Genomic DNA, 25,852 nt, shown 5'->3' with positions numbered 1-25,852 from the left:
TCAGTTCCTTTGATTATGTAGTATTTTTTGAGTGATGACTGAGTAATTTAATTTGTTCTTCTCATTTGTTCTTTAGGGCCAGACAAATCTCTCATTGACCAGAACACCCGAGTACAAGAAGATGAACAACGGCAGCGTTGACTCTATGGAGAAATCTCAATTCAACTCGTCCTTGGAAGAAGATACTCAGAGTTTCGATATATACGAAGCTCATAATCCTAACGCAGCTGCCTTAGCCACTGCTGCTGCAGCTACCGTAGCTAATAGAAATAAGAATAATTTCATCGATCTCTCGTACCAAAATCATGGTAAATTTATGTTAAATTTTTGCAATCTCAATTTTTACCATATTTATGTGTATGTAGGTAATTGAAATGATTTGTTTTCTCATTCTCAGGTTACCGAACTAATTCTAGTTTCGCGTCACATGTCGATGACGACGACGACTACAGATGGCCGTCCAGCAGCTACATGAATAACTGCTCAACGTTACCGCTGGCTAGTAATTTAGAAATATCGGCGAAAGAGCCGACCATTAGTACCATCAGCTCGAAGCAGGATTACCAACAAGAGAACGAATACCAAGAGTACTACGAAAGGCCTAAAAGTTCGGCTACCATTTTAGAAACCAATTTTGACGTGCCGAAGCCATCCATCGCGTCTAGATCTAAAAGCGAAGCTCTACTAGAGACTAATTTCGATTACATGATGCCGTCTCAGGATGTCAAGTACAGCGCTCACATGAACGATGTGTTTTCACCAGCTACCGTCAAGTCAAAAAGTCAGCCTTTGGAGACAGCCATGTGATCGTGATTGTTTTTTGGTTTTTACTCTATTGTGATATTAGTATATTAGGTATTCGGTTTTTTTTGTATTTTTTTTTCTTTTTTTTGAAAAACGATCTCGCTTGATTCAAGTTTTTCGAGCTCTGATTGTAATTTAGTCTATTTATGTATTTACTCGTACGTTGGTCAATAAGACCAATGATGTTCATTTTGTGAAGCTGAGATCGTATAATTTTTTTACCATGTGAACGTATGTAGTTTAAGTAAGAAGTTTTTGTAGTGCATTTTTTTGTAAGTTTTTTTTTTTTATGTACCCTGCCCATGTGCCCTCCGAAGATATTTTAATTGGGTAGAATGCAAAATAGCATGCCCGGCTGTGTGAGAAATTTTTTTGAAAAACTGTTTCCGTCCAAGAACGTGATTTTTTTTGTTCGATTTAAGAAACAGAACTCGTTTTTCAGTTTAATTGAGCGTTGTTTTTCTGTTCGATTATTTTTTTAAATCGCCATACTGAGTTTTTTCGAAATAAGATCCTTTACTGTCGCCAATTTTTTTTTTACTCAAGGGTGAAAATTGTATTTATTTTATATTTTTATTCGTGTATTGTGATATTTTATTTAAATATGTCTGAAGACGTAAAAGTATCCTTAGTTCTTTTTACATAAATAATTTGCAACTTGTGTTAAGAAAAAAGACTTGATTTTTTTATATTTATATACCTAATACTCCGTCCTTAATGTAGAAGATTCTTGTGTATTTTTTTTTTACCACTCACTGCCCTCCTTGTATGTAATTTTTGTATTTTATGTGATGTGTACTTTTTTTTTCAAGATTTCATTATGGTTACTTATGTACGAAAATTCGACGAATAAAATTTGTTATTCCAATACGATGGTTTTCAAGATTATTTGATTTGACTTTTTTCAAACAGACATACAGCGCCATCTATCGGTGAAAAAAATAAACTTTGTTCTGTTTTTGTTTCGAAAATCGAGGTTGAAAAAGTGGTGAAATGAGAGCTAGATATGCACGTGGCGCTATCTCTCGGAATATTACAGAACTATGATCGGAAAACAGGTTTGTAACACTCTGAACACTCTAAACACTGCAATTCGACGTAGTTCCGTAATATTCCGAGAGATAGCGCCACGCGCATATCTAGCTCTCATTTCACCACTTTTTCAACCTCGATTTTCAAAAAAAGCAAAACAAAGTTTCAGTTTTATTTCGATAGATGGCGCTGCATATCCGTATCTTTAGCACAGTCACAGTAGTTGCCTATTGTGATTTTTGCAGGGGTATATTTAATTTTTCACTCACAATGCGTATTTATTTCGTTCATTTTCAAATTAAATTTTTCGGAATAGACTTTTTTTTACTAATTTGATATTTTTTTTTTTTGAATTTCAAAAATTCAATTTTTCTAAATCTTGGTCTAAGGTACCTACTGTTTGAAGTTCGACAGTAGTTTTTATTTCACAACTGGCTACACTGCTTTTAGCCAAAATTGTCGAAGTTCTCTTTTCTGCCAAAAACATCACAAAATTTAGCCTTTTGTTAAAATTTATCGAGAGCCTCGTACAAAACCAGAATATTCCACAAAATGGTCGCTTATTTTTCCGAAGCTCCGAATTAAACATTGACGTCGCATAATTGTAACTCGAAAATTAATATATTTATTAAAATTAAAAACATAAAACGATTTTTTAAAAAAAACAACTATGTAGCGTTTGTGGTCGTAGTAAAACTAATACTACTTGAGCATTTGCATCATGCCAGTTTGTCGAAATTAACACACATCCAAACGATAAGTTCTGGGAGAGTATCGTACTACATCGCCGCCGACGTTAATCAAACACTGTCCCTGATGAGCAAACACGATAAATTAAAACAGCAGAAAATTTGGGGAGGAGAAATGCAGTACGTAATAAGAATAAAATAAAAAATGCTAGGAGGTATTTAGCGTACCTGATTCTTATGCGAATGAGTACTCAACATGCATTCGTTGACAAAAAAGTTGACTACAGCGTTGCCACCGATACCTGCAGCGTGTGATTTAACTATCGAAGTGACATCGGACAAGAGACTATTTACAAAATTATTCACACCACCGGTTTGCTGCGAAATAAGAGAAAATTTTTAAACCGAGGTTTCTCGAGGATAATGTATAACCTTACATCGTTTTGTTAACTAGTTAGCACACGTACCTCTTTCACCATGGTACTTTCGCGAATGAAGACGAAATTCAAATTACCCAAATAAAAATTTATACTAGCACCGGGAATGTACGACAATGAGGTGATGTGTATTTCGTTATCGAATAATTCATTCTGAAAAATTAAAAGCGATACATTTTTTAAATTTTTATAATAGTGCGCCATATGACAATAGAAGTAATTGCACCCCACCCCCTCCCCCCGCCGATCCTCCGGGAGAATTTTTTTCTTAAAGGGGGAGTCCTAACAAGGAACATTTCTAGCCCTTGTACTAAAAAAAAAAGTGGCCCTACTTACAAAATGGCGGACATTTTGATTGACAGGTCAGCCGAAATCGCAGATTTTGCGTTTCAACATAAGACTTGCACGAAATTTTTCAAACTTTACAAAGGTAGATCGAAAGATCATGCTAAAATTTATCACCTGTCAAAATTTCTAGTGCTAAAGTGCGTTTTTCGATTTTTGGTGAATTTTTTTGAAAATCGAATTCAGGCCAAAAATGAGGGAAAAATCAAAATTTTACCAAATTGACCAAGAAAGCTGAAATTTGGGATATACCCTATTTTCGACATGTCAAATCGATTGGAACCGGTTTCAACCCGTTTTGAGCAGTTCTGGAGCCTCCAGCAGATTTTTGAAACTCGAAATTCCCACAAAATTCCATCAAATTGGAGTTGTAAAGCTAAAATTTATTCTAAAAACTAATTTCAATACGCTACGAAGTATTGCAGGTGAATTTCAAGTCGTTTTCGAGCATCCAGCGACTTTTTGAAGGTTGTATGGCGTTTTTTTGGAAAATTGAAATTTACTTACAGTAAGTAGCTGGAAGCTTCAAAACCATTTGAAACCACCATGTAAGTCTGCGAAGTAAATTTCAGCTTGCCAACTCCATTTGATAAATTAATGTTGGGGAAATTTCAAGTTTCAAAAATCTACTGGAGGCTCCAGTAATTTTCAAGAAAGTCGCTGGAGGCTCTAGAACCCACATGAAGTCGTCTTCAGAGGGTGTTAAAATTGGAGTGTAGAGTAAATTTCAGCTTTCCATCTCCATTTGATGACATTTTGTGAAAATTTTAAATTTTAAAAATCTGCTGGAGTCTTTAGGAATTTTCAAAAAGTCGCTGGAGGCTCGAAAACGACTTGAAATTCACCTTCAGTACTTCGTAGCGTATTGAAATTAGTTTTTAGAATAAATTTTAGCTTTACAACTCCAATTTGATGGAATTTTGTGAGAATTTTGAGTTTCAAAAATCTGCTGGAGGCTCCAGAACTGCTCAAAACGGGTTGAAATCGGTTCCAATCGATTTGGCATGTCGAAAATAGGGTATATCCCAAATTTCAGCTTTCTTGGTCAATTTGGTAAAATTTTGATTTTTCCCTCATTTTTGGCCTGATTTCGATTTTCAAAAATTCACCATAAATCGAAAAACGCACTTTAGCACTTGAAATTTTGACAGGTGATAAATTTTAGCATGATCTTTCGATCTACCTTCGTAAAGTTTGAAAAATGTCGTGCAAGTCCTATGTTGAAACGCAAAATCTGCGATTTCGGCTGGCCTGTCAATCAAAATGGCCGCCATTTTGTAAGTAAGGCCAACTTTTTTTTGGGCAAGTTTGCTTTAAAATGTTCCTTAGGATGTCCCCTTTAAGAAAAAAGTTGTCCCGGAGGATCGGCGGGGGGGGGGGTGCAATTACTCTTATTGTCATATGCCGGACTATAAGTAGTTGTACAACCACGATAGAGGAAGAACATTTTATTGTAATCAACTTACTCGTTTCTTAGTCATCTGTTTTCGAGGCGTATAAGTAGTCAAAGCATCCAATGGTTCGAGATCCTTTTCGGTACTCGTGCTGAGGATTAAATCGTCGCTTACTGCAAGAAAAAAATTAATAAAAATCTGAGAATTATAAAAGAAATTGGATTACAAGTAACTTACATAAAAAAGGGGTTTGCAAAATGTTTGGGAATGTTCGCCGCAAAAATCAAAATTTTGTCAAAATTTGGTCACATTTTTTTTCAAAACGCAAAAATTTGAGAATTTTTTGAAATAACCACATGAGAATATTTGCGATGTTCTCACTGAGAAAATATTGCCAACCCTAAATAGTACATCAATCTATGTATTTGGAGCACATGGGTCCTAGAACAGGCCACTCCCCTGGGGGAAAGTTGAATAATATCAAAATTTTAAAAATTAATATTTCAGCAGGGGGGATAGAATTAGAAAGCTAGCCGAATGCTAAAATCTGAATGTCGACGATTTTTGTTTTTTTTTATCATTTATGAAAGCCAAAGTTGTATGATTGAAAAGCTAAAAGCTAGCCGAATTTCTCCTTTTTTTCAGTTTCTCTCAGTCTCAATTCACCTCATTTAAAAAAAAACTTGGAAAGCTAAAAGCTAAAAGCCAAAGGATTTTTGGAAGCTAAAAGCTAGCTGTTAAAAAGCTTTACGAATTTAAAAAGCCTAAAGCTAAAGTTTTTCACATTTTTTAGAAGCTAATATCAAGCCTCAAACGTGAGACCTGAAACCCAATCAGGGTTCAGGGCTTTCGGGGCTTGTGTAAATTACTGTTGTAATTAATTACCTACTGTGTTCTGTGTTATCTGTCCATTTCAAAAGTCAAGATTGTGCAAATTAGCGTTTTTTTGGTACATACATACATATTTAGTAGGTAGTTCATTGTTCATTAAAAAAATGGTACTTAAAAGATTTGGACAATTATTAAAATTTTCAAAAAAATTTTAATTCTGTTTTTTAAAAAAAACTGTTGTTTTTGAATATTTTGAAGAAAGCTAAAGCATATGCTAGTTTGTGCCAAGGTTGTAGAAAAACGTGTTTGAAAAAAAAATGTAAACATTTTTCTATCGTTTAAAACATTTTTTTTTTAATTTAAAACGGTTGTTTTTTTCTTGTTTTAAACAAAAATTCATTTTTAAAAATTGGAAAAGGTGTTCAAAATTACCATTTTAGTCTGCAGATTCTGAGAGCTAGAACTAGAGGATTATTAAGCACATTGATAAAATCCACATAAGACTAATGTGAATTCAAGTTCTCCGCCAGTCTTCTTGCAAATTAGGCACAAAAAAAATATCCAAAAATTCGGAATCTGCCCTTAAAATGTTTTTTTTTCCAACAGAAAATCAAATATGTAAGATTTTACGTAATTCTTCTTTAAAATTGCAATTTCAAACCCTGAAAAGCCCGTGAGCACTTCATTCAAGTCATGGACGCTAAACCCGGAAACCCAAACCCAAAATTTCCCGGCCCCAATCCAAGCTCAAGACTTGATAAATTTTTTATTGAAATCCAAAGCCCCGAAACACAAAACCCGAAAAAAAAATCGTTTGGGGCCTCATCCCTGCAGAAAATTGCCTTCAAACATGAATTCTGCGCTCTTAAATTCCGTAATTTTCAATACCATGTTGAATTTTTTGACAGCGCTCTGGATCCGAAATTATTTCAGGATTGGGTTTCAGTTTCAGGATCAAAATTTATTCATTTTGAGATTGATTGGATTTATTTTAGTTTTGTTCTTTTAAATTTTTATTTCGGTTTTGGGATTAAAAAAATTGTTTCAGTTTAGAGTTGAATCATTTCCAGTTTTGGGATTTTCATTTCACCAAATTTTAAGCCCCAATGGACTATTGGACCCTGCAAGGGGTCTAAAAAATGGGACGCTTTGACATGGGGAATTTGATGGCGTAATTAGTTTAATGTTTTAAAAGCTTATTTTGCTCAATTCGTCGAGTAATTTCTATTATAATCTGAATGAATAACCGGTTCTAGGACTTTTTTAGTTTCGGGATTAGGAAAAATAATGATTTCAGACTTCGGTTTTGGGATTGGATTTGAACCTGGATTTAATCGGTTGTGGTTTTGGAGTCTTTTTGGACCCACAACTCTGCATACAGCTAATGGGAAAAGATATGCAGTATTTTAAGCAAAAGTTGTTGCCATATCTAAACCAAAGATGACAGTAACTGATTATGCCAAGCAAAGAACCATTCAAAGCCAGTAGTAAAAAACAACTGAGAACCTGAATAAGCCAAAACTACATATTACAAGAAATATTGGTTCTAAAGAATAACACTGAGGAATCGATTGAATCATTGGAACTAGAAGAGCAGCCAAGTGAAGTGGCATTTGGGAACTGCTTCAAAAAATGGATAAAAGAATTTCTCAAGTTGAAAACAAACTCACAAATGAAGCTCTACACAAAGAAACCTTCATCATTTAGAATATCTCACAACTTAGTCATGGGAATTTAAAAAATGAATCAAGTGCTCTCACTGGAGAGATACATATTTTAGTCGCACTACTAAATAAACCTTTGGCGAGTAAAATTTTTAAAAATCTATTTCAGAAATTTTCACAAAATTTTGATGCTCAATGAAAAATACATTAAAACAGACTTTAGGAGATAATTTCGATATGAAAGGGACTGAAATATTTGCTTGATTGCAGAACTTTTTCGATTAAAAAATTGATGTTATCTTTACATTCACATTAAAGGATTCTAGATGCTGGACAAAGGGGTAGGGTTCAATTCGCTCAAAATTTTGTTTTAAAAATCAATATGATCTTAATTTTTTGAACACTATGCAGCCCCACTGACTTCTCTGCTCTTCTACAAAATATCGAAGAGAAATGAAAAAGCTCAAAAATTTTAAAAACAGATAAATTTGTAGAGGAGCAGAAAACTACCATAATAAATATTTTTGAATAACTTACATTCTGAAAAAGACGAACAGCTAGTAGAAACACTTTCGAGCGCCTTTTCTGATTCTTTTAAAGCCAATGCCATACCTGAAACGATAGAATAAAATAAAATTAATTAAATAGCTACCTTACCTCGTTACTATACGCACAAAGCCTGTAAAATTATATTCACTTACCGACGATTCTAATCTGTAACTCGTCAGGTTCCGGAATATCCATTTTGAAAGAAACTTTATTCAAACTACAAGGAATACGATTATGGATTTTCATATATAAACTCTGGAAAATAACACCATTACATAGTAATTAATTTCGCTCAATTTTCACCCCATCAAAATACTATTAATAATATTCGTGAAATATGCATTGTAATATTATTACTTACTTGAACGATACGATAAAAAACCTTATTGAAACTACTGGGCGGAGTGTTGCTAGGAATACGATACCGATAAACTTGAGTAAAAAGTTGTATATTTTTTTTAGGAACATAAGGTAAGGAACCGAAAATTAATTTCTCCGTAGACGAGACTAGAAATCCTTGCGGAGGATTAGGATCTATTAATTGGGCTATAATTTCTAAATCTTCTTCGTCATCTACCTGAAAATAAAATACAATTTCGTTAATTTCTAAAAAAAATATCGAAGTATTCACGTCAATGAGCATTTGAGCATTATAAAACGCTTACTTCAATAGCACATGTTTGTTTAGCGCCAGCAAAATATTCTAAATCAGGGTACTGGTGAGGTTCCTGAGATGCATCGGTACTGACGCTTTGAGATTTAGCATTTCCTTCGGAGATGTTAAGATGAAACTATAAAGAAGGAAAAAAAAGATTTGAATCCAACAGTGATACGGAATTACTTACACGACAATTAATATTAGGATACTTACATCGCCTAGTTGATAATGTATTCTATTCTTTTTAATCGTATCTTCCAGTAGTTTACGAGCATCGGTTAATTTTTTCTTAGATGCGGAATTTTGAATCAGGGGACGTCCCATCGATACAGTCAATTCAGGCGGTGCTGGCAACACTGCTAATAATATCGCCGTAGCGGTAGCGTAAGCTGATATCATTTTTTCACCGATTGCCACTTGAACCTAAATTTAACAAAATAGAAGAACATCGTGTAAGAATAATGCAATTTTATCGTACAGGGTGTTCCAGAATAACCTTTCACTTTTGTTTTATTAGTAGCTCTGAGAGAAAAATGGTTACGGAAATTTTTTTATAACCAAAATGAAGTAGAAATGTGCCGTTTTTAGACCATATATTTGAGTTTTCATTATAAATTAAGTTTTAAAAATTATTCCACCAAGATGTTTTCCATCATTTTTGACACAATCGACCAAACGTTTTTTAAAATTATTGAACACTTTGTTGAGCATTTCTCTTCTAATCAGTCTTGATTCACGAATAATATTATCTAGGAGCTGTTTCAGAGTCCTAGGATCATCTTGATATACTTTTGACTTGAGGTAACCCCATAAAAAAAAATCACATGCTGAAAAATCAGGGGATCGAGGTGGCCATGAAATTTCTGTGTTCAGCGAAATTATTCGATGACCAAAATGCTCACGCAATAAAGAAATCGTGTCCGTTGCGGAATGACAGGTAGCGCCATCCTGTTGGAACCAAGTAACTCTATACTTGTGTCTGCGTTTCAATTCAGGAATGAGAAACTCGTTTAACATTTTGCGATACCTCTCACCGTTCACCGTTTCATCAAACACATACGGTCCCACTATACCGAATTTAGCCACGCCCATCCAAACAGTCAACTTAGCGGAGTGTAGAGGTTTCTCGTGTATTATCATCGGATTCTCTGTCGACCAGTAGCGCATATTTTGTTTATTCACATCACCGTTTAGATAAAAATGAGCTTCATCAGTAAAGAGTAACGAGTTCAATGGAATCTCACCAGTATCAATTCTTGTAAGCATATCCTCGGCAAATGATTTTCTTCTCACAAAATCAGTTTTTTGTAACTTTTGAATGATTAAAATCTTATATGGATGGAAACTGAGGTCTTCAGATAAAATTCGTTGCAGAGAAGTTGGTTTGATTTTTAAATTTAACGCTCGTTTACGTATTGAAGTGGTAGGGGTAGTCTGTACTGAATGCCTTACTCGGTCCGTTGTTTCTGGCGTTCTTACTGATCTTTTCCGACCTGTAGGCTTATTTTTACAAGCATGAGCGGTTTTCTCGAAGTTTTTTACCCATAATTTCACTGTTGGCCTCGATGGCACTTCACTTTTACCGGTAAGTTTAAAATGTTTGCGGAAGGCACGAATTGCACTAATGTAAGAGTCATTATTTTTGAAAAAGGCCTTTACAATAAAAGCGCGCTGCACAGCCGTCCGCTTCTCCATGGTAAAAAATTAATACTGAAACATAATTCGGCATGTGTTGGCTACCTGGAACCGCTTTTACCATTCCCCTAACACCATTTGAACGCAGATCAGTGCTCACCAAAATGTGAAAGGTTATTCTGGAACACCCTGTATAACATTAAAAAAAATGAAACTTACGTTTAAGCCAAACAACGCATTCATTCCTTTGATCCTTAATTTATTGACTAATTGCCTATTCAATTCGTACTCCAGAAAAGGTAACCCGTCGGAAATTTCTCTGGCATTAAGTTCGCTTTTGCAGTCTCTTTTTAAACGATACACAAAAGCGTGTATAAAAGCTCCTTGTCCGATGACTGGCATTCTGTCAAATGGCTCAATGGTAACGAACATCACATCCGCAACAAAGCCTTTTCTAAATACATAACACGATATTTCGATTATTTAAAATGATTAATGAACGATTAATCAATGTGAATAGGTAAGGTTACTACAGACTATGTAAAGAAGAAAACTAACTTGCAAATTCCGCATGTTTTTATTTTTACTGGTAAAGGTAGACTTGATTTTCTGTACGGAATATGGTATATCGAGCAATTTATTTCTTCGCATGCAGCTTTTTCCGAAACAGATGGTAATCTTTCTTTATTCTGTAAGTAAATTTAATTATACTTTAGAAGAGATCACATCGAAATAGCGATTTCCACTATTTAATTTTTTTTTAATTGGAGGAAAAAAATTAATATAAATAGCGTTCGTCGCTGTATCGAAATCATACCTCGCTTTGTACAATATCTACAGATTTATTTGCTGGATTTCTATTACTAAAGTTCTCCATCAAGGAAAAAGTAGATCCATCGTAAATCTTTACTAACGCAGCAGTTCCACTGGCACTCAATACGCAAACTTCATCGCTGTTGACAAAAATAATTACATGTTAGAAAAGAAGTACATATAAAAGCGCAAATAAATCATCGGTGAGAGTGAAATTATTCAAGGGCGAAATAAAAATGAAAATCTAGTAACAAAATTCTAAACATCAGGTAAAATAAAGCTACAGACTGCAGACAAAGAAGACGACAAAAATTGAAAAAAATAAATTAATAAAAAAGTACTTCTAAGACTTTTTAAACGTTATATTTCTGAACAAAACCAATATTACTCGTACAAGTACAGTGAAATAACAGTGTATGTAACTGGTTTTTTGCGAAGGGTATTCCCGAGTCAAATAGGTGAAATGCCCCTGTCCCGGATTTTTTTCAAATTTTTCTTTCAGGAGGGTCATCTTCAAAACTCAAAAAACACTCAAAAATACTTATGTTTTTTTGGTCACAGCCCACTGTGGTTCAGATTGAAATTTAGCGCACCAAAAATCAAAGCTTTGATTCCTATAGCAGACTACCGGATGCCTATTTACTGGTTATTTGAGGAGCTGAATTCATTTTTGACGTTATTTTTTACCTAAGCCCCAAAATGGGCCCTCAACGGAGGGGGTGCTGAGTGGTAAATTTTTGAATTTTTTTGAGTAGGGTGTCAAAATCTACAAATTTTTGCCTTCTAAATTCATTTTTGCCCGTTATTTTTTACCCTAGTCCCAAAGGCCAAAATAAGTCCTAGAGGGAAGGGGGAGGAGGGGGGTGCAGAGTGGGCAATTTTTGAATTTTTTCAAGCGGGATGTCAAAATCTACATATTTTTGCCTTCAAAACTTACGCTGGTCCGCGATAAACAATCAATAAATAAATCCAAAAAATTTATCTAATTTTTGATGTTATTTTTACCCTAGAATCAAAATGGGCCCTCAATAAAGGAGAAGAGGGTGGGGGTGCTGAGTGATAAATTTTTGAATTTTTCGAGTAGGGTGTCAAAATCTACATATTTTTGTCTTCCAAATTCATTTTTGACATGATTATTACCCTAGCCCCAAAATGCCCGAGGGGGGGGGGGGTGCTGAATGATGAATTTTGGAATTTTTCGAGGTGAGATGTCAAGATCTACAAATTAATTTTTTAAGGAGGGTCTAGGGTATCAAAATCTACAAATTTTTGCCTTCCAAATTCATTTTTGCCCGTTATTTTTTACCCTAGTCCCAAATAAGATCTACAGGGAAGGGGGGATGAGGGTGCAGAGTGGTAAATATTGGAATTTTTTCAAGTGGGATGTCAAAACTTAGGTACATATTTTTGCCTTCCAAATTCATTTTTGACGTTATTTTTACCCTAGCCCCAAAATGGGCCCTCAATGGGGTGAGGGGGGTGCTGAGTGGTAAATTTTTGAATTTTTCGAGTGGGGTGTCAAAATCTACATATTTTTGCCTTCCAAATTTATTTTTGCCCGTTATTTTTTACCGTAGTTCCAAAATAAGTTCTAGAGGGAAGGGGGGATGGGGGTGCAGAATGGTAAATATTGGAATTTTTACAAGTGGGATGTCAAAACTTAGGTACATATTTTGCCTTCCAAATTCATTTTTAACGTTATTTTTACCCTAGCCCCAAAAAAATGAGCCCTCAATGGAGGGGGGGGGGGTGCTGAGTGGTGAATTTTTGAATTTTTCGAGTGGGGTGTCAAAATCTACACATTTTTGCCTTCCAAATTCATTTTTAATGTTATTTTTAACCTATCTCCAAAATGACTCCTCATGGAGGGGAGGGGGGTTGAGAGATGAATTTTTGAATTTTTCAAGGCGGTGTCAAAATCTACATAATATTTTTCTCTTCCAAATTCATTTTTGAATTTTTGACGTTATTTTTACCTTAGCCCTGAAATGGTCCCTCAAGGAGGTCGTTTTTTTCCTGTATACAACCAAGTTACCTATGTCTTTATTTTATGGTAAACAGTATATTTACAGAACTTTTTCAGAAGTTTGCTGTTTATCGCATGTGAAAGTGAACTGATTATAAAGTTTTATATTCAATTTAAAGAACTTTCATTTTTATTTTTAAAAAAAACGCTCTTTTCTTATTTAGATTGGTTTTTGGTAATTTTTACTGATTTCAATTTTTTTCCCGTATATTTATACCACTTTAAAGTTAAAGTAGGTACCTATATTCTTAAATTTTCAATAAAATTTCAACCAGTTTTTGGCGAATTGAGTACCTATTAGCGTTTTTTAAGAGTGTTCAACGATGTTTCTAGTAGGTATGCAATTGTTGCTAGATTTTACAGCTTTAGAAATCAAGTAATTTTATTAATGCTTTCAATTTGTATTTTACATATATCATTTGATAATGCTTTGAACAATTGAGGGGTTCCATGGAAAAGGGGCCTTAGTCACTTTTTTTTTATTTTCACAATTTTGAATATATTACATTTTTTTTTTATCAATTTCATCATATTCAGTAATATTGAAGTGTCCTTCCATGAAAAAAAAAACGAATTGGAAAATATTTCCTAGTAGAAAAAAATTTTAAGTCGATTTGAACATGTAAAAATCAGTTTAAAAAAATGATTCAGGTCCCTTTTCCATTTAACCCCTCAATTTTTACTAAATTTGTCAAAAGAGCCGTTCAGGATAGTAAGGTAGTGAAATCGGCACTTTATCCTATTATAACAAAACTCACCCCAAATGTTAATTTTAATGTAAAACAATCTCAAAGATTTTTTTGAGTCGACAGCTCCCCCCCCACCCAACGAGAAATCTGCCCATACGTGTTCAAAATTTTAAATTCTTTTTCGCCGGAGGGGGTGGTTCAAAAATTTAGAAACTTTCATGGAAAATGGTCACTAGGTAGGATAGTAACTAAGTACGTGTTTTTTCTCAAAAAAATTATTATATTTGTTTTTTTTTGAGAGGGGAGGAAAAGGGAAGGGGAGGAAAAGGGAAGGGAGGGGTTGAAAAATTTGAAAATTCGTAGAAAAACACGAGAAGGGGGTCAACTGCGAAATTTTTTCAGAAATTTAGTTACATCCTAAGGTATAGCATATATTTTTTAAGGAGCTCAAAAATCTATGCAACGTGCTCAAAAAATCAAAATCTTGCAAAAAAAATGTTTTTCGTAGTTTTTTTGGAGTGTTTGGACTTTTGCAAGGTCAAACTTTTTGGAAAAATTTTCAGTTTTTTGGGGAGAAGACGGAATATTTCATTAATTTTAATACTTTTTTTTATTTTTTATTTTTTGCATCATTAGTTTATTATTTATCTTTTGAAAATCGAATAGAAAAAAATCCTTTAAGAAAATTCATTTTCAAATTCAAAAAGGAGTCAAAAATATATCAAAAAAACGTGTTTCAGAAATTGTACCTCGCAATTTTCGTTGTTAAAAAAATAAAATAACTTTAAAAACGCCATTGGGGTACGTCTTTGTCGTATGAAATAATAGGCTGGTTCTATCCAAAACGATGTATTCGTCAATATGTACAATAATCAACTGTTAAACTGTCTCAGTACATACTTATGGTCTAGCTGGCTATGTACTAAATTAATAAACGATATAGAATCGTCATGTTTGAGTGTCCTACTTTTCATTCTCTCACTCCTCAACCTATTCCTCGAATTCTGACTCATCCAACTAGCTCACTCTCTGTACACACCTATTACTCATACAACATCTACCTCTTCCTTTAAAAAATAAGTGACCTCACTTATCAATACTTAGTCTATTATTGTAAAATTCTAAACATCTTATGCTAGGTTTTTACAAACAGTTTACATTTTTTGATGCTTATGGGTAAAAAAAAAAATGCTTATAAAATGAAAACAAGAATTTTTAAAATGAAACAGTGTTTTTCTGGTCAGTTTTTGAACATTATTGTTTACAAATAATGAGTAAATAAACTGAACTAAAAATTATAGGTTGAATAATTTCTCATGCTATTATAATTTACCAATTTATAAAATGTGACCAGTTTTTTCCCATAGAAATAACTATGTACAATGGATAGGTACTAAAAAATATTACTTAGTAACCATATAGGTATATTTACAACTTACAATCTGATTTCTGATCAGATGACCTTTGGGGATTGTGGTAATAGGGTACTCTACTTTTCCCCTAGTACCTCCCCTCTTGTTCATTCTGTCATGGTAGGGCCTCAGATGGTCCATACCATGTCCCTAAAGTTTCTTGATAGGTAGGTATTTTGTCATATTTGAGTAAATTTCTACACAAACTTATAGTAGGTATACTAAAGTTTCTAATTGGTAGGTAGTCTAATTTTTTCTCTCTTTGTCATTTTTCTTTTTTCTTTTTGCTTTTTTCACCTGTAGAAGGTGCCAGCTTTTTCTCTCTAATTTTTTTCTCTAATTTCTCTCTTTATTTCTGTAGGCCTACATTTCTGCTGATTTTTCTTATTCTATTTTTTTATAATTTCAAAATTCTATTCCTATTATAATTCTAGTCTACTTATTCTATCCACACTGCGCATTATGTGGAACCTTATAATAATATAAAATTAAAATTCTTAACCTATTTGTAATCCTATTCATTTCTTATCCTATTTTCTCAGCAGTTTTGATTTGGATTTCTCTGAATATATTTTTTCAATCTTCTTACATGTACTGTATCTTCTTTTCCATCTACCTCAATTTGGTAATTTAATGGAGTTACTCTTTTCAGTACTGTATGGGGTCCTGTATATTTTGTTTTCAATTTTCCCAAGTGTTTCCATGGTTTTTCCAAGAGTACGAGATCACCAGGGTTGTATAAAACCTCCCTGTGTTTTTGGTCGTAACTCTTTTTGTATTCATTCTGATTTTTCAAAATCAGTTCAGGAATTTCTTTTCTAATTTTTTGGATTTCATCTATCTGGGCTTGTCTGTCTTTTTTATCTTTTGTATTCAATCCAAGCTTGTTATCAATTGGTAAATTTGGTTGTTGGCCATATAAAATGTAATATGGACTCAATCCATTAAATCTAGCTACTGGAGTGGTATTGTAGGAAAATACTACAAATTTAATAAATTCACTCCAGTTTGTCCGATTTTCATTTACATAATGTGAAAGGGAGCTACAAAGTGTGCCATTTTTTCTTTCTACTGATCCTTGGCTCTGAGCTGAGTAGCTAGAGCTATAAATTAACTCAATTCCTAATTTTTTGCACACTTCTTGAAACTTTGAATTTTTAAAATGAGTTCCATTATCACAGGATATTTTTTTTCGGGCATCCATAGATACTTATGAGCTCATATAAAAATTTTATCACACTCTCAGCTGAAGCACTGCACACAGGCTTTGCTATAGCAAATTTTGTAGCCTGGCATGTACCTACCAAGATGTATTCGTGACCTGAGCTTTTTGTAAGTGGGCCAACAAAGTCCAGTTCTAGGTGTCCAAAAATTTCACAATTTTTCACTTCAATTGGTTTCAATAATCCTGGTTTTTTCCCAGTATCTTTTTTCCTTAGTTGGCAGGAATGGCAGCTTTTGATGTAATTTTTTACATCTGATATCATTCCTGTCCAGTAGTACCTTTTCTGGATTTTTTCAACAGTTTTATTCATTCCATAATGACCTCCCCCAAATGGGTTATCATGGAGAGCCTCTAGTATTTTTGGAATTAATTTTCTTGGAATAACAATGGATTTAATTTGACCATATGGTGTTTTTTGGTGAAATACCAAAATTCCATCTTCATTTATGTCATATCTTCTACTGGCTCTCATGTATTTTTTGTAATCTGGATTTGTGCTTTTCAGTTTTCCTAGTTTGGCTTCAATCACATTTTTACAAAATTCATCATTTTCCTGCTCTGTTTTGAAATCAATTTTTTCTTCTTTTTCTTCATTTTTTACTTCCTGTATTACATTTTCTGTGGGTATTTCTTCTTCTTTTTCAGGTATTTCTACCCTACTTAGTATATCTGGGACCACATTCGTTTTTCCTGGTTTGTGTTTGATATCAAAATCAAATTCTGATAATTTGAGAATCATTCGAGCCATTCTGGCATTTGGTTCTTTGGCCTTTGTGTAATAAATTAAAGCTGCATGGTCAGTAAATACTGTAAAGTGAATCCCAAATAAATACTCTCGAAAATGTTGAATTGTCTCTGTCAGTGCTGTAAGTTCAAGGTCATAAGCACAGTATGTTTTCTGCCTAGGTTGGAGCTTTTTACTGAAGTAAGCAACTGGGTGCTTTTCTCCTGTTTTTTCATTAATTTGTGAAAGTACCCCTCCTATAGCTGTGCTTGAAGCATCCTATTCTACAATCGTTTCTCTCTCTTCTTTATAAATTGCCAAAACTGGCTCACTTGTTAACAAGGTTTTCAATTTTTGGAATGCTTCTTCATGTTCTTCTTTCCATTTGACCTTTGTGGTAGGTTTGACATCACCCTTGGTGAGTTCAGATAGGCAACTTGAAATTTTTGCAAAATTTTTGATAAACTTTCTGTAATGAGAGCACATTCCCACAAATGACATCACATTTCTCACTGTGATTGGTCTGGGAAAATTCCGAATTGCTCTAGTATTTTTCTCAATAGGCTGGATTTTTTCTCCATTTACCTTATAGCCCAATAATTCGATTTCATCATAAAAAAACTTACACTTGGAAGTTTTGAGCTTAAGATTCAATTTATCAAGTCTCTGGAGTGTCAGCTCAAGATTTTTTAAAGCCTCCTCAAAGGTTTTTCCATATGAGCAGATATCATCCATGTAAGCCACCACTCCATTATATAATAAATCAGCCAACTCTGTGCTGATTATTTTACTAAAGGCTGCTGGTGAATTCATAAGTCCTTGGGGTAGTCTACAATATTCAAAAATCTGGTTATCTACAATGATAGCTGTCAAATATCTGGATCCTTCTTTGATAGGTATTTGGTGAAAACCTGAATTACAATCTAAAATACAAAATTTTCTGGCTCCTTCAAGTGCCATGAAAATATTTCCCATTCTGGGAACAGAATTTCTATCTGGGATCAATTTTTTATTCAGCTCTTGAAAATTGCTGATAAATCTGAATTTCCCATTTTTCTTCACTAAGAAGGCTGGAGCACAGTAGTTTGATTTTGATCTTCTCAAAATGCCTGCTTTTACCATGGCATTTATTTGCCTCCAAATTTCTCTCCTCTCAACAGGAGCTAATTTGTATGATCTTGAGGCTACTGGCTCATCATCTCTCACTTTCAATTCATATTTGTCCACATTAGCTTTGCTAACCTCCAGTGAGTTCATAGTGAACAAGTGTTTGTATTTTTTAACCAGTTTGATTACTCTCAGCCTATCTTCTGTCTTTAGATTTTTGGAAATATTGATAATATTTCCTTCATTATCTCTCACTTCATCATTTGCTGAAAATCCTTTTTCATTTGGTGTTGTTTTAATCACGTCAGTTTTCATTTCATATGCCTGCTTAATAATATGAACTTGGCCTATTTGCTGTGTTGCATAAATTCGTTGAGGTATGTTGGTGTAATTGTGTAGTTCAAGTTTCCACTCCCCTGTCTCTTCTTTGTTGGTAATTAGTCTTATTCCGGCTGTGTTATGGAATGTCTGAGTTGGCAAAATTAAAATTGATTCATTTTCTGCCAGCTCAGCATTCATATCTAGATTAAATACTTTACATTTGTTTGGTCCGATGATTATATCGTCTGTTGATATAATTTTATTGCTGACCATATTTATCAGTGGTCTATTAAAAAAATTAATCCATCTCTCATCCATTGGTATGTGAATGGCATTCCTTCCAGTTCCTATTTGTATAATCTTCTTGGAAAAATCAACTATAGCGGCATGTTCGAGTAGAAAATCTACTCCTAATATTACGTCTGAGCTTAAACCTCTCGTAACATTCATTTTTGCTGAGTATTTCTTTCTATTTAATGCAAATGTTTTCCTAATCATGCCTGTTACAACCATAGATGAGTCATTTGCACACTGTAACTGTGTATTTGAACTGTTTAATTTTTCATGGTCACCTACTAACTTTTCATTTATCAATGTCAGGTTACTGCCAGTATCTACCACTGCTTTGTATTTTTTATTATCAATGTAGATAGGTATTTCTAAATTTGGTACTGAAATTGTGTTTGCTTTTTCAATGTGGTGAATTTTTATCTTGGAATTTTCTGATTTTTGAGGTATAATTTTCTCCTTGTTCTGTTCTATGGTATTTTTGATTTGTTCATGTTCATCTTCGGAAAAATACCTCAATAAGGTGAATCTGTTGAAGTGTTCAATTTTTGTAAAATGTTCAGTTGATTTTTCATTGTGTAGGTAGAATACTGGAGTTTTGGTAGGAACTGGATGCCTTTTCTTATCTAGTTTTTTGACTCATTTTCACAGTTATCTGTATCATGTCCAAGGCGATCACAAATTTCACAATATAATTTATTTCTGCAATTTTTCTCCACATGTCCCCTGCGATTACAGTATCTGCAATATGGTATATCTTTTCTTTGGTCATTTCTTTCATCATCTGAATTTTGTTCATCCTGTCTATTTTGATTTCTGTAATTTTGATTTCTGTATGTCCTGTTATGGTATTTTCTATCTTGATTTCCTTGGTAATTATAGCCTCTTCTTTCACTCACCTTGTTTACAGTCATTTCAATAATTTTTTCTAAACTAGTTTCTTCATTTTCGTAATTTGTTGTTTGTTTGATTTTATTCACAGTTTGATGAATTATTTTTTCTACTGGAGTATCACTTTTCTTTTCATTTTCCATGATTTTTGATTTTATTGTCTTGATTTCATTTACTAGTTTTTCAATTTTGTCTTCAGTTTCCTTTTTTTCTCCTATTAGTTGCAAGTTGGCTTCATATTTTTGGATATTTTCCCTCAATTGTTTCAAAGTTCCATTTTCTCTCATCCCAATTGCAGAAATTACCTCAGGTTTTAGGCCTTTTAGGATAAACCTACAAATTCTTCTTTCTTCCATTTTTTCTTCACAAATTTTGCACAATTTAATCACATCTGTCAAGTATTCCAAAATACTTTCATTTTCTCCTTGGCTTCTTTTCATCAATTTCATTTCAGCTAAATCTTTACTTGCACTGCCATTAAATTCTGATAAAAATTGTGCTTTTAAATTTTTCCAGTCCTTTACTTCATTTTTGTCCATGTTATAGTAAACATTTAATGCCAAATCTGTTAAATAGGCAGGAAAGTATTTGAATTTTTTCACATCATCCCAATCATTTATACTGGCATATAGTTCAAATTTTTGAATAAATTCATCTGCAGTATTTTTCAGGCCAGAAAATGAACCTGGATGGAAAATGAGTGTTTCAGTTGTTATTGGAGTGTCTCTTGTCATTTTTATAAAAAAAACTGAGCTTTGCTGGTCCTGGATTTTTGCTCAAAATTTCAGAAATGTCCTTAGTTGATTTCTTGAAAATTCACTTTTGGTGCTTTTTCTTCACTTATGATTAAAATAATAATTACGCGAATGGTGCGAATATAATAATAATTAATTAATTCAACGAATTATTTACCATTTGTTCTCGGAGTATTTACCTTGGTTCTTCCTTGTTGGGTGCCAATTCTGTCGTATGAAATAATAGGCTGGTTCTATCCAAAACGATGTATTCGTCAATATGTACAATAATCAACTGTTAAACTGTCTCAGTACATACTTATGGTCTAGCTGGCTATGTACTAAATTAATAAACGATATAGAATCGTCATGTTTGAGTGTCCTACTATTCATTCTCTCACTCCTCAACCTATTCCTCGAATTCTGACTCATCCAACTACCTCACTCTCTGTACACACCTATTACTCATACAACAGTCTTATGGATGTCTACAATACCTACACTAGAATTTTTTTAAAAATTTGGTTCACATGGGGCTGAGAAAATGATTCTTATTGTGATTTTAGAAATGGTGGGAGGGGGTTTCCCAAAAACGGGGTGTCTGAAGTTTCTCTGTAGTAACCATCTACCTATACGAACATCAACCCGAAATCTCTCGGTGGCTATTTCACCCCTCTAGAGCACCTATAGCCTTTTTTCAAGCTTTAATAATTTTTTAAAAATTTAGATGCTTTTTTGTGTTTTTGCAATATTTTCAACATATTTTTGATATTTTTTAAAGCAATTTTTTCCAAATCCTACGTTTATAGAAATTTTTATACCTTTTAGATAATTTTCAGTGATTTTGTAGAGTTTAACTTCGATAAAAGAGTTTCCGACAGTTTTTTACGCAAATTTTCTCCAAGTTTTGTCAAATTTTACAGAAATACCTTCCGTAGAAAATTTTTATCAATTTTTAATGTTTTTTTTTTTTCTAAAGAAGTATTTCAGCATTTTTTAACACTTATTCGTGGGATTTTTGCAAATTTTTTTCGAATTTCCTTGAAGTCTTATTTTACTTTTCTTTGGTTACTTTCAATTTTTATTTTATTTTATTTTTTTTAATCTTTTTTTTCATCATTTTACATAATGGGGTTTTAATAATAGAATTTTTATCAACTTTCATCAAATTTAACAAAAAATTCCAAATTTCCATCAAGTTTTTTTTTCTGTTTTTTAAATTTATCGATGATGTTTTTGAGTCATTTTAGTGATGTTTTATGCTTGGAATTTTTTTCTTTTGCCGAAATTTCATGACTTATTGATAATCATCAGATAATACTTTTATTGTTCTTTTATTCATTCATTCATTCATTCATTCATTCATTCATTCACTTATTAATTTACCTATTATCTATACCAATTATTGACGTACAGATTAAGAACTCACCAAATAGACGTATTTTCTGTATAATTCAATACAACGTTGCAAGCTAAAGCTCTCATATGTGATTTAATTTCAATACGTAATTCGGTCCACCAATTATCTCTGGTTTCCGGCTCTTCTACATTACTAATTCTGGTCAATAACTTTACCGATCTAGCAGACACAGTACCTCCTACAACATACATAAATAATGTATTAACAAAAGGAATGTCAAAAAATTGGAAACACTCATAAAAAAATAATTACCTAAATGTAATACGAAGTCTTCCGGGTACACAGATAAGGTCAAAAAAGGATATTCCATCAGGTCGAGATTTTCTTTATGTATAACGTTGGCCCCAGGATTGGTTGGGGATTTCGAGACAGGTAAAACATCACTATCAGCAGGTACATTATCTAAAACAACACAAAGCACTTTTCGAGTAACACATCATTCTATATAGTTAGGTACCTATTTAAAATCACACACCTTAATAAGACAGAGGAAAGATACTCATCATAGGTAATAAAAATATTATTACCTTTGGCATCGGTGGTTTTGGTAAACACGCTGGTATCGGGCAGAGATGGTCGTTTTTTAGTCAGCGAATCAGCCGGCGGTACGGTCGACGATTCACGTTTAATCGGGTTGACGAGCGTAATATCGTCGCATTCTTTTTCACATTCCGATACATTCCTGTCGAGGTTATTAGCATGCATCAACAAGCAACTGGGGGTTAAAGCTTCAGGCGAAATGTTACAAATAATATCAGCTGTTGTTATTTCAACACCTAGATCGTCGTGTGTATTAGATACGGCGGTATTATCGTCGCTATTATTATACGAGCAAACGTCTGACTGCATTGCAAAAATAGGCTCTTTGAATACAGGTTCAGCATCAGCAATACTCGAAAGTGAACAAGATGCAGCGGAATCTTCGTCCGAATCATTCATCAGATCGTAATAGTCGCCAGCATTTTCCTTAATCGTTTTCAAAACGCTTTCGGATTTACTCCTTTTAATAATTTCGTTCAAACCGATCAGTTTCCTGATTTCGGGAGAGGCTGAGATAGGATAATAGTCGGGGATATGTCTACGGCGTAATTTACGAAGGAAATCTTTATCGAATTCTACGGTTTTAGTGTTTAAATTTTGCTCGCTGATGAATTTACGTACCGGAGAGTCTTCCCGAGAAGGAGGACTCATTGAAACGGGGGACATTTCGGATAAAGGGGGCGTTCTACGTCGACGTAAGTCTTCGTACGATATTGTTTCTCTTTCGTGAGTTCTAACAGGTGATATTTCGTATTGATCGGAAGAGTGTTTTTCGTAGCTGTAGCTATTTTGAAATGCTAGCTCTAAACTTTTGACCGAAGATGTTTCTCTCATCGCTGGGTCTTCGTTCATTCTAACAGGAGATATTTCGTTCTGCTCGGAAGAATGTTTTTCCATACAGCTGTAGCTATTTTGAAACGCCATTTCTAAACTTTTAACCGAAGAAGTTTCTCTCTCTGGGTCATCGTAGCTAATTATACACTCGTCGAGATTACGAATAATTCTCGTTTCCGAATCGTCCCTATTTATCTCCATTTCCTCGCTCTGTTGAACCGAATTCGACTCAAACTGAAAAACCAATTCCTCTTCCTGATTAGTATTATCTTCGGGTAATTTAGAATTAACCTCCGGATCGCTAACATTAAAATACTGAGTCTTGACGGCGGCAGTGTTATCGTAAATTTGACACGAAATGTATTCTTCGACCGAAGGAACTCTCTCTAAACTCTGCACTCTGTTTTGAGCTACGTACGAATCACATCGTGAAACCGATTCGTTTAATTTAGAAGAAGCTCGAATCATTTCATCTATTTCGAATTCTAAATTTCCACTATCACTTTTCTGTTTGTATTCTTCGATGACGCTAAACTTACGTAACGCTTGTAACGACTTTTGTTTATTTTTTCGCGAAAATTTTCTTCTCATTTTAGAAGTGGTGAAATACTTTGCGACGCTGAGTAATTTAGAACCACTTTTGACAATTGGGTTTCGATTTTTTTGATCGAGTAATGTTTCGATGGAGGTGTATCGACTATTACAACTAGTTTGACTGGCGAAGCTACATAACGACCATGTGTCTTCGGGAGCGATATCGCTCATGATGAAGTTGTTCAGTCTCAAAGACTCGGTGAGCGAAATAAGGCTGCAGTTGTCACTTTGTTGTGATAAATTATTAGGAAAAGCGCTGGTGATGGTTAAACTGGGGATTTTAAATTTTAAATCGGTTTGAGTGCTATATTACGAAAAAGATTTACGCAATTAATCGACAAGGCAAGAAATAAAACGTACGCATGAGTGATCAAACAGACAGAAAAAAAAATACAAAAAAATTAATAAATTTCAAGACTGCGTTACTCGAGGCAAATACTATCAACTTGAAGTTTGATAGTATTTGCTCGAAGTAATCCAAACTAAATACTAATTTTAGTACATTTCTATCGTGTAACTAAATACGAATACGAAATTTCAAAATTACACTAAAATTTCATCAACGAGAAGTGAATATATGAATGCTAGCTTATATGAAATGAAATGACCCAAAAATGGCTCGAGCGATGAAATGATAATTTTTAATACCCCATATCGCCTTGATAGGCGAACGATATAGACTTCTAAACAAATGATGGATTAAGAAGATGAAATTTGAGTGATACAAAGAGCTCTACGATCATTCAAGTACGTATAAAGTACACTAGAAACCGTAAAACAACTACACGATGTATTTACCTCATTCCAGTTTGATTTTCAGGCTGTTTCGATCTACATAATTTAACAGCAGTGCCAATCCCTCTGACAACAACTCCTCCAGTTTCGCCCTCCAGATCGAAAAACTGACGGTAACTAAATGTTAAAAAAAAATCAACGTTACTAATACGTAATTTACACGTAGGATTGGGATAAAATGTACACGTTACCCGATAACAGCGTTTCCACCCAGTTCTATAACTTTTAGTCCAATTTTTCTCTGCACTTCGCCGGACATCTTGTAAAACATGGCTTGTCTGGCTTCGTTCGAAGCTCGAGGAGTTCGTATTTTTTCAATCCATTGGTATTCCGGATCATCTTCGACTACGAGTTCTTCGACAAAACCGTATATATTTTCTGTATGGTATCCGTAAGGAATCATGCTACCTTTGGAAAAATATGAAAATTAATTCCCAACAGTCGAGGTGAACGAACGAGTATTAAGAGTATTATCGACGAGTTGAAACGTACAACTGAATACGTGAATTCCGCAAGACGATTGACGAAATTTATTGAAATCGGAAAATAATTCTAATTTAATGATTAGATTGATCTCGCCTCTGAGTCCGTGAATGGTGTCGTAGACAGGAAACCATCCAGAGATACATCCTGATCCTAGAATCGTACAGTAAAGGGTGAATTTATTCCAATACAGAATTTGATCAAAGAAAAGGTACGAAGACTGATTCGTCACACCAACCAGGTGATGAGAAATGACTAGATCTGAGCAAATTGTCACGTGCTTCGGTACAAGTGTTCAACAGCAGTGGATTCAAATTAAAATATACTTTTCCAATCATGTCGTTGGCCGAATAAGTGTCATGGTCCATCAATCGTACTTGTAACGGTTCGTCTTGTAATTCGGCATCATCCATCTAGAATACAGTAGCAAGCAGTGAATTAGCATTTTATTCTCGATCAAGATGAAACATGAAACCACTATATAGGGTAAAGTGTTACTGTACGAATCAACTTACTTCAAATTTATACCACTCTGAATTCCATTGAGGGTTCAATGACTTACGACATACATCTGTTTTATACGTGTTGTTACCCAATTTGATTTCAACGTAAGCGTCGGTCGTGTCTGCGGATTTATCCATGACGGGCAGATTTCGTCCTTCTAGGACTTTAACTTTAACGATACCCGGCATACTCGGTTTTTGACACGTGCTTCTTCTCTACGAAATTCAGAATAATTACAGCAGTAATAAACGTAACTTGAAAAAGTGTTCTAAAATTATTGCCAAATATATCATCTTGCTTCACGTTCGCGATTAGTGACAATAACATTAGACGATAACGCTAAAATAGAATTTACGACAGCGCAGAATCGAAAAGTGAAATCCTCCTTGTCAGTCAATGTTGTGTTTGGTCAAC

The 25,852-nt window shown here is 33.9% G+C and overlaps 2 protein-coding genes and 1 long non-coding RNA gene across 4 annotated transcripts in view; 1 reads left to right on the top strand and 2 right to left on the bottom strand.

Moving 5' to 3' along the window:
- LOC135849784 (protein bark beetle-like) overlaps window positions 1–1,674 on the top strand; it is a 44,049-nt gene extending 42,375 nt beyond the window's left edge. Inside the window, exons 33-34 of the mRNA XM_065370362.1 lie at window positions 77–308; window positions 398–1,674. Of these exons, the coding sequence (XP_065226434.1) occupies window positions 77–308; window positions 398–807 (642 nt within the window). The 3' untranslated portion in view covers window positions 808–1,674. The remainder of the gene's footprint in view (window positions 1–76; window positions 309–397) is intronic.
- A 764-nt stretch (window positions 1,675–2,438) lies between these two features.
- LOC135849779 (C2 domain-containing protein 5) lies at window positions 2,439–25,852 on the bottom strand. 2 transcript variants are annotated; one of them, XM_065370356.1, is made up of 20 exons: window positions 25,450–25,852; window positions 25,173–25,347; window positions 24,944–25,087; window positions 24,643–24,859; window positions 24,455–24,568; window positions 22,216–23,960; window positions 21,941–22,090; window positions 21,698–21,866; window positions 10,856–10,991; window positions 10,597–10,727; window positions 10,258–10,492; window positions 8,617–8,826; window positions 8,411–8,536; window positions 8,107–8,322; window positions 7,898–8,000; window positions 7,734–7,808; window positions 4,774–4,874; window positions 2,993–3,115; window positions 2,754–2,903; window positions 2,439–2,649 (listed from the first exon to the last, which is right to left on the bottom strand). In XM_065370356.1, exons 1-20 carry the CDS (start codon window positions 25,624–25,626, stop codon window positions 2,575–2,577), a joined length of 4,572 nt encoding a protein of 1,523 aa, XP_065226428.1. In that variant the 5' UTR covers window positions 25,627–25,852; the 3' UTR covers window positions 2,439–2,574. The 2 variants fall into 2 exon arrangements, with proteins under 2 accessions (XP_065226428.1, XP_065226429.1); XM_065370357.1 differs by having other exon boundaries at window positions 22,216–22,370; window positions 25,450–25,846.
- LOC135849783 (uncharacterized) lies at window positions 14,400–21,691 on the bottom strand. The gene is made up of 2 exons (XR_010559612.1): window positions 18,790–21,691; window positions 14,400–18,759 (listed from the first exon to the last, which is right to left on the bottom strand). It is a non-coding gene; the product is annotated as an uncharacterized LOC135849783 (long non-coding RNA).

This window comes from Planococcus citri, chromosome 1 (genome assembly GCF_950023065.1).
Source record: "Planococcus citri chromosome 1, ihPlaCitr1.1, whole genome shotgun sequence".
NCBI lineage: Eukaryota > Metazoa > Arthropoda > Insecta > Hemiptera > Pseudococcidae > Planococcus > Planococcus citri.
The sequence above is the reverse complement of the archived record's forward strand: the minus strand, read 5'-3'. Positions and strand labels throughout refer to the sequence as shown.

Bases quoted from the DNA above. Each gene is read 5' to 3' on its own strand.
- LOC135849779 (XM_065370356.1), bottom strand. From the start codon at position 25,626: ATGCCGGGTATCGTTAAAGTTAAAGTCCTAGAAGGACGAAATCTGCCC. The intron at 24,860-24,943 runs GTACGTTTCAAC...ATTTTTCCAAAG, and splicing joins CGGAATTCACGTATTCAGTT to GTAGCATGATTCCTTACGGA. The intron at 2,650-2,753 runs GTACGCTAAATA...TTTGCTCATCAG, and splicing joins CTCATTCGCATAAGAATCAG to GGACAGTGTTTGATTAACGT.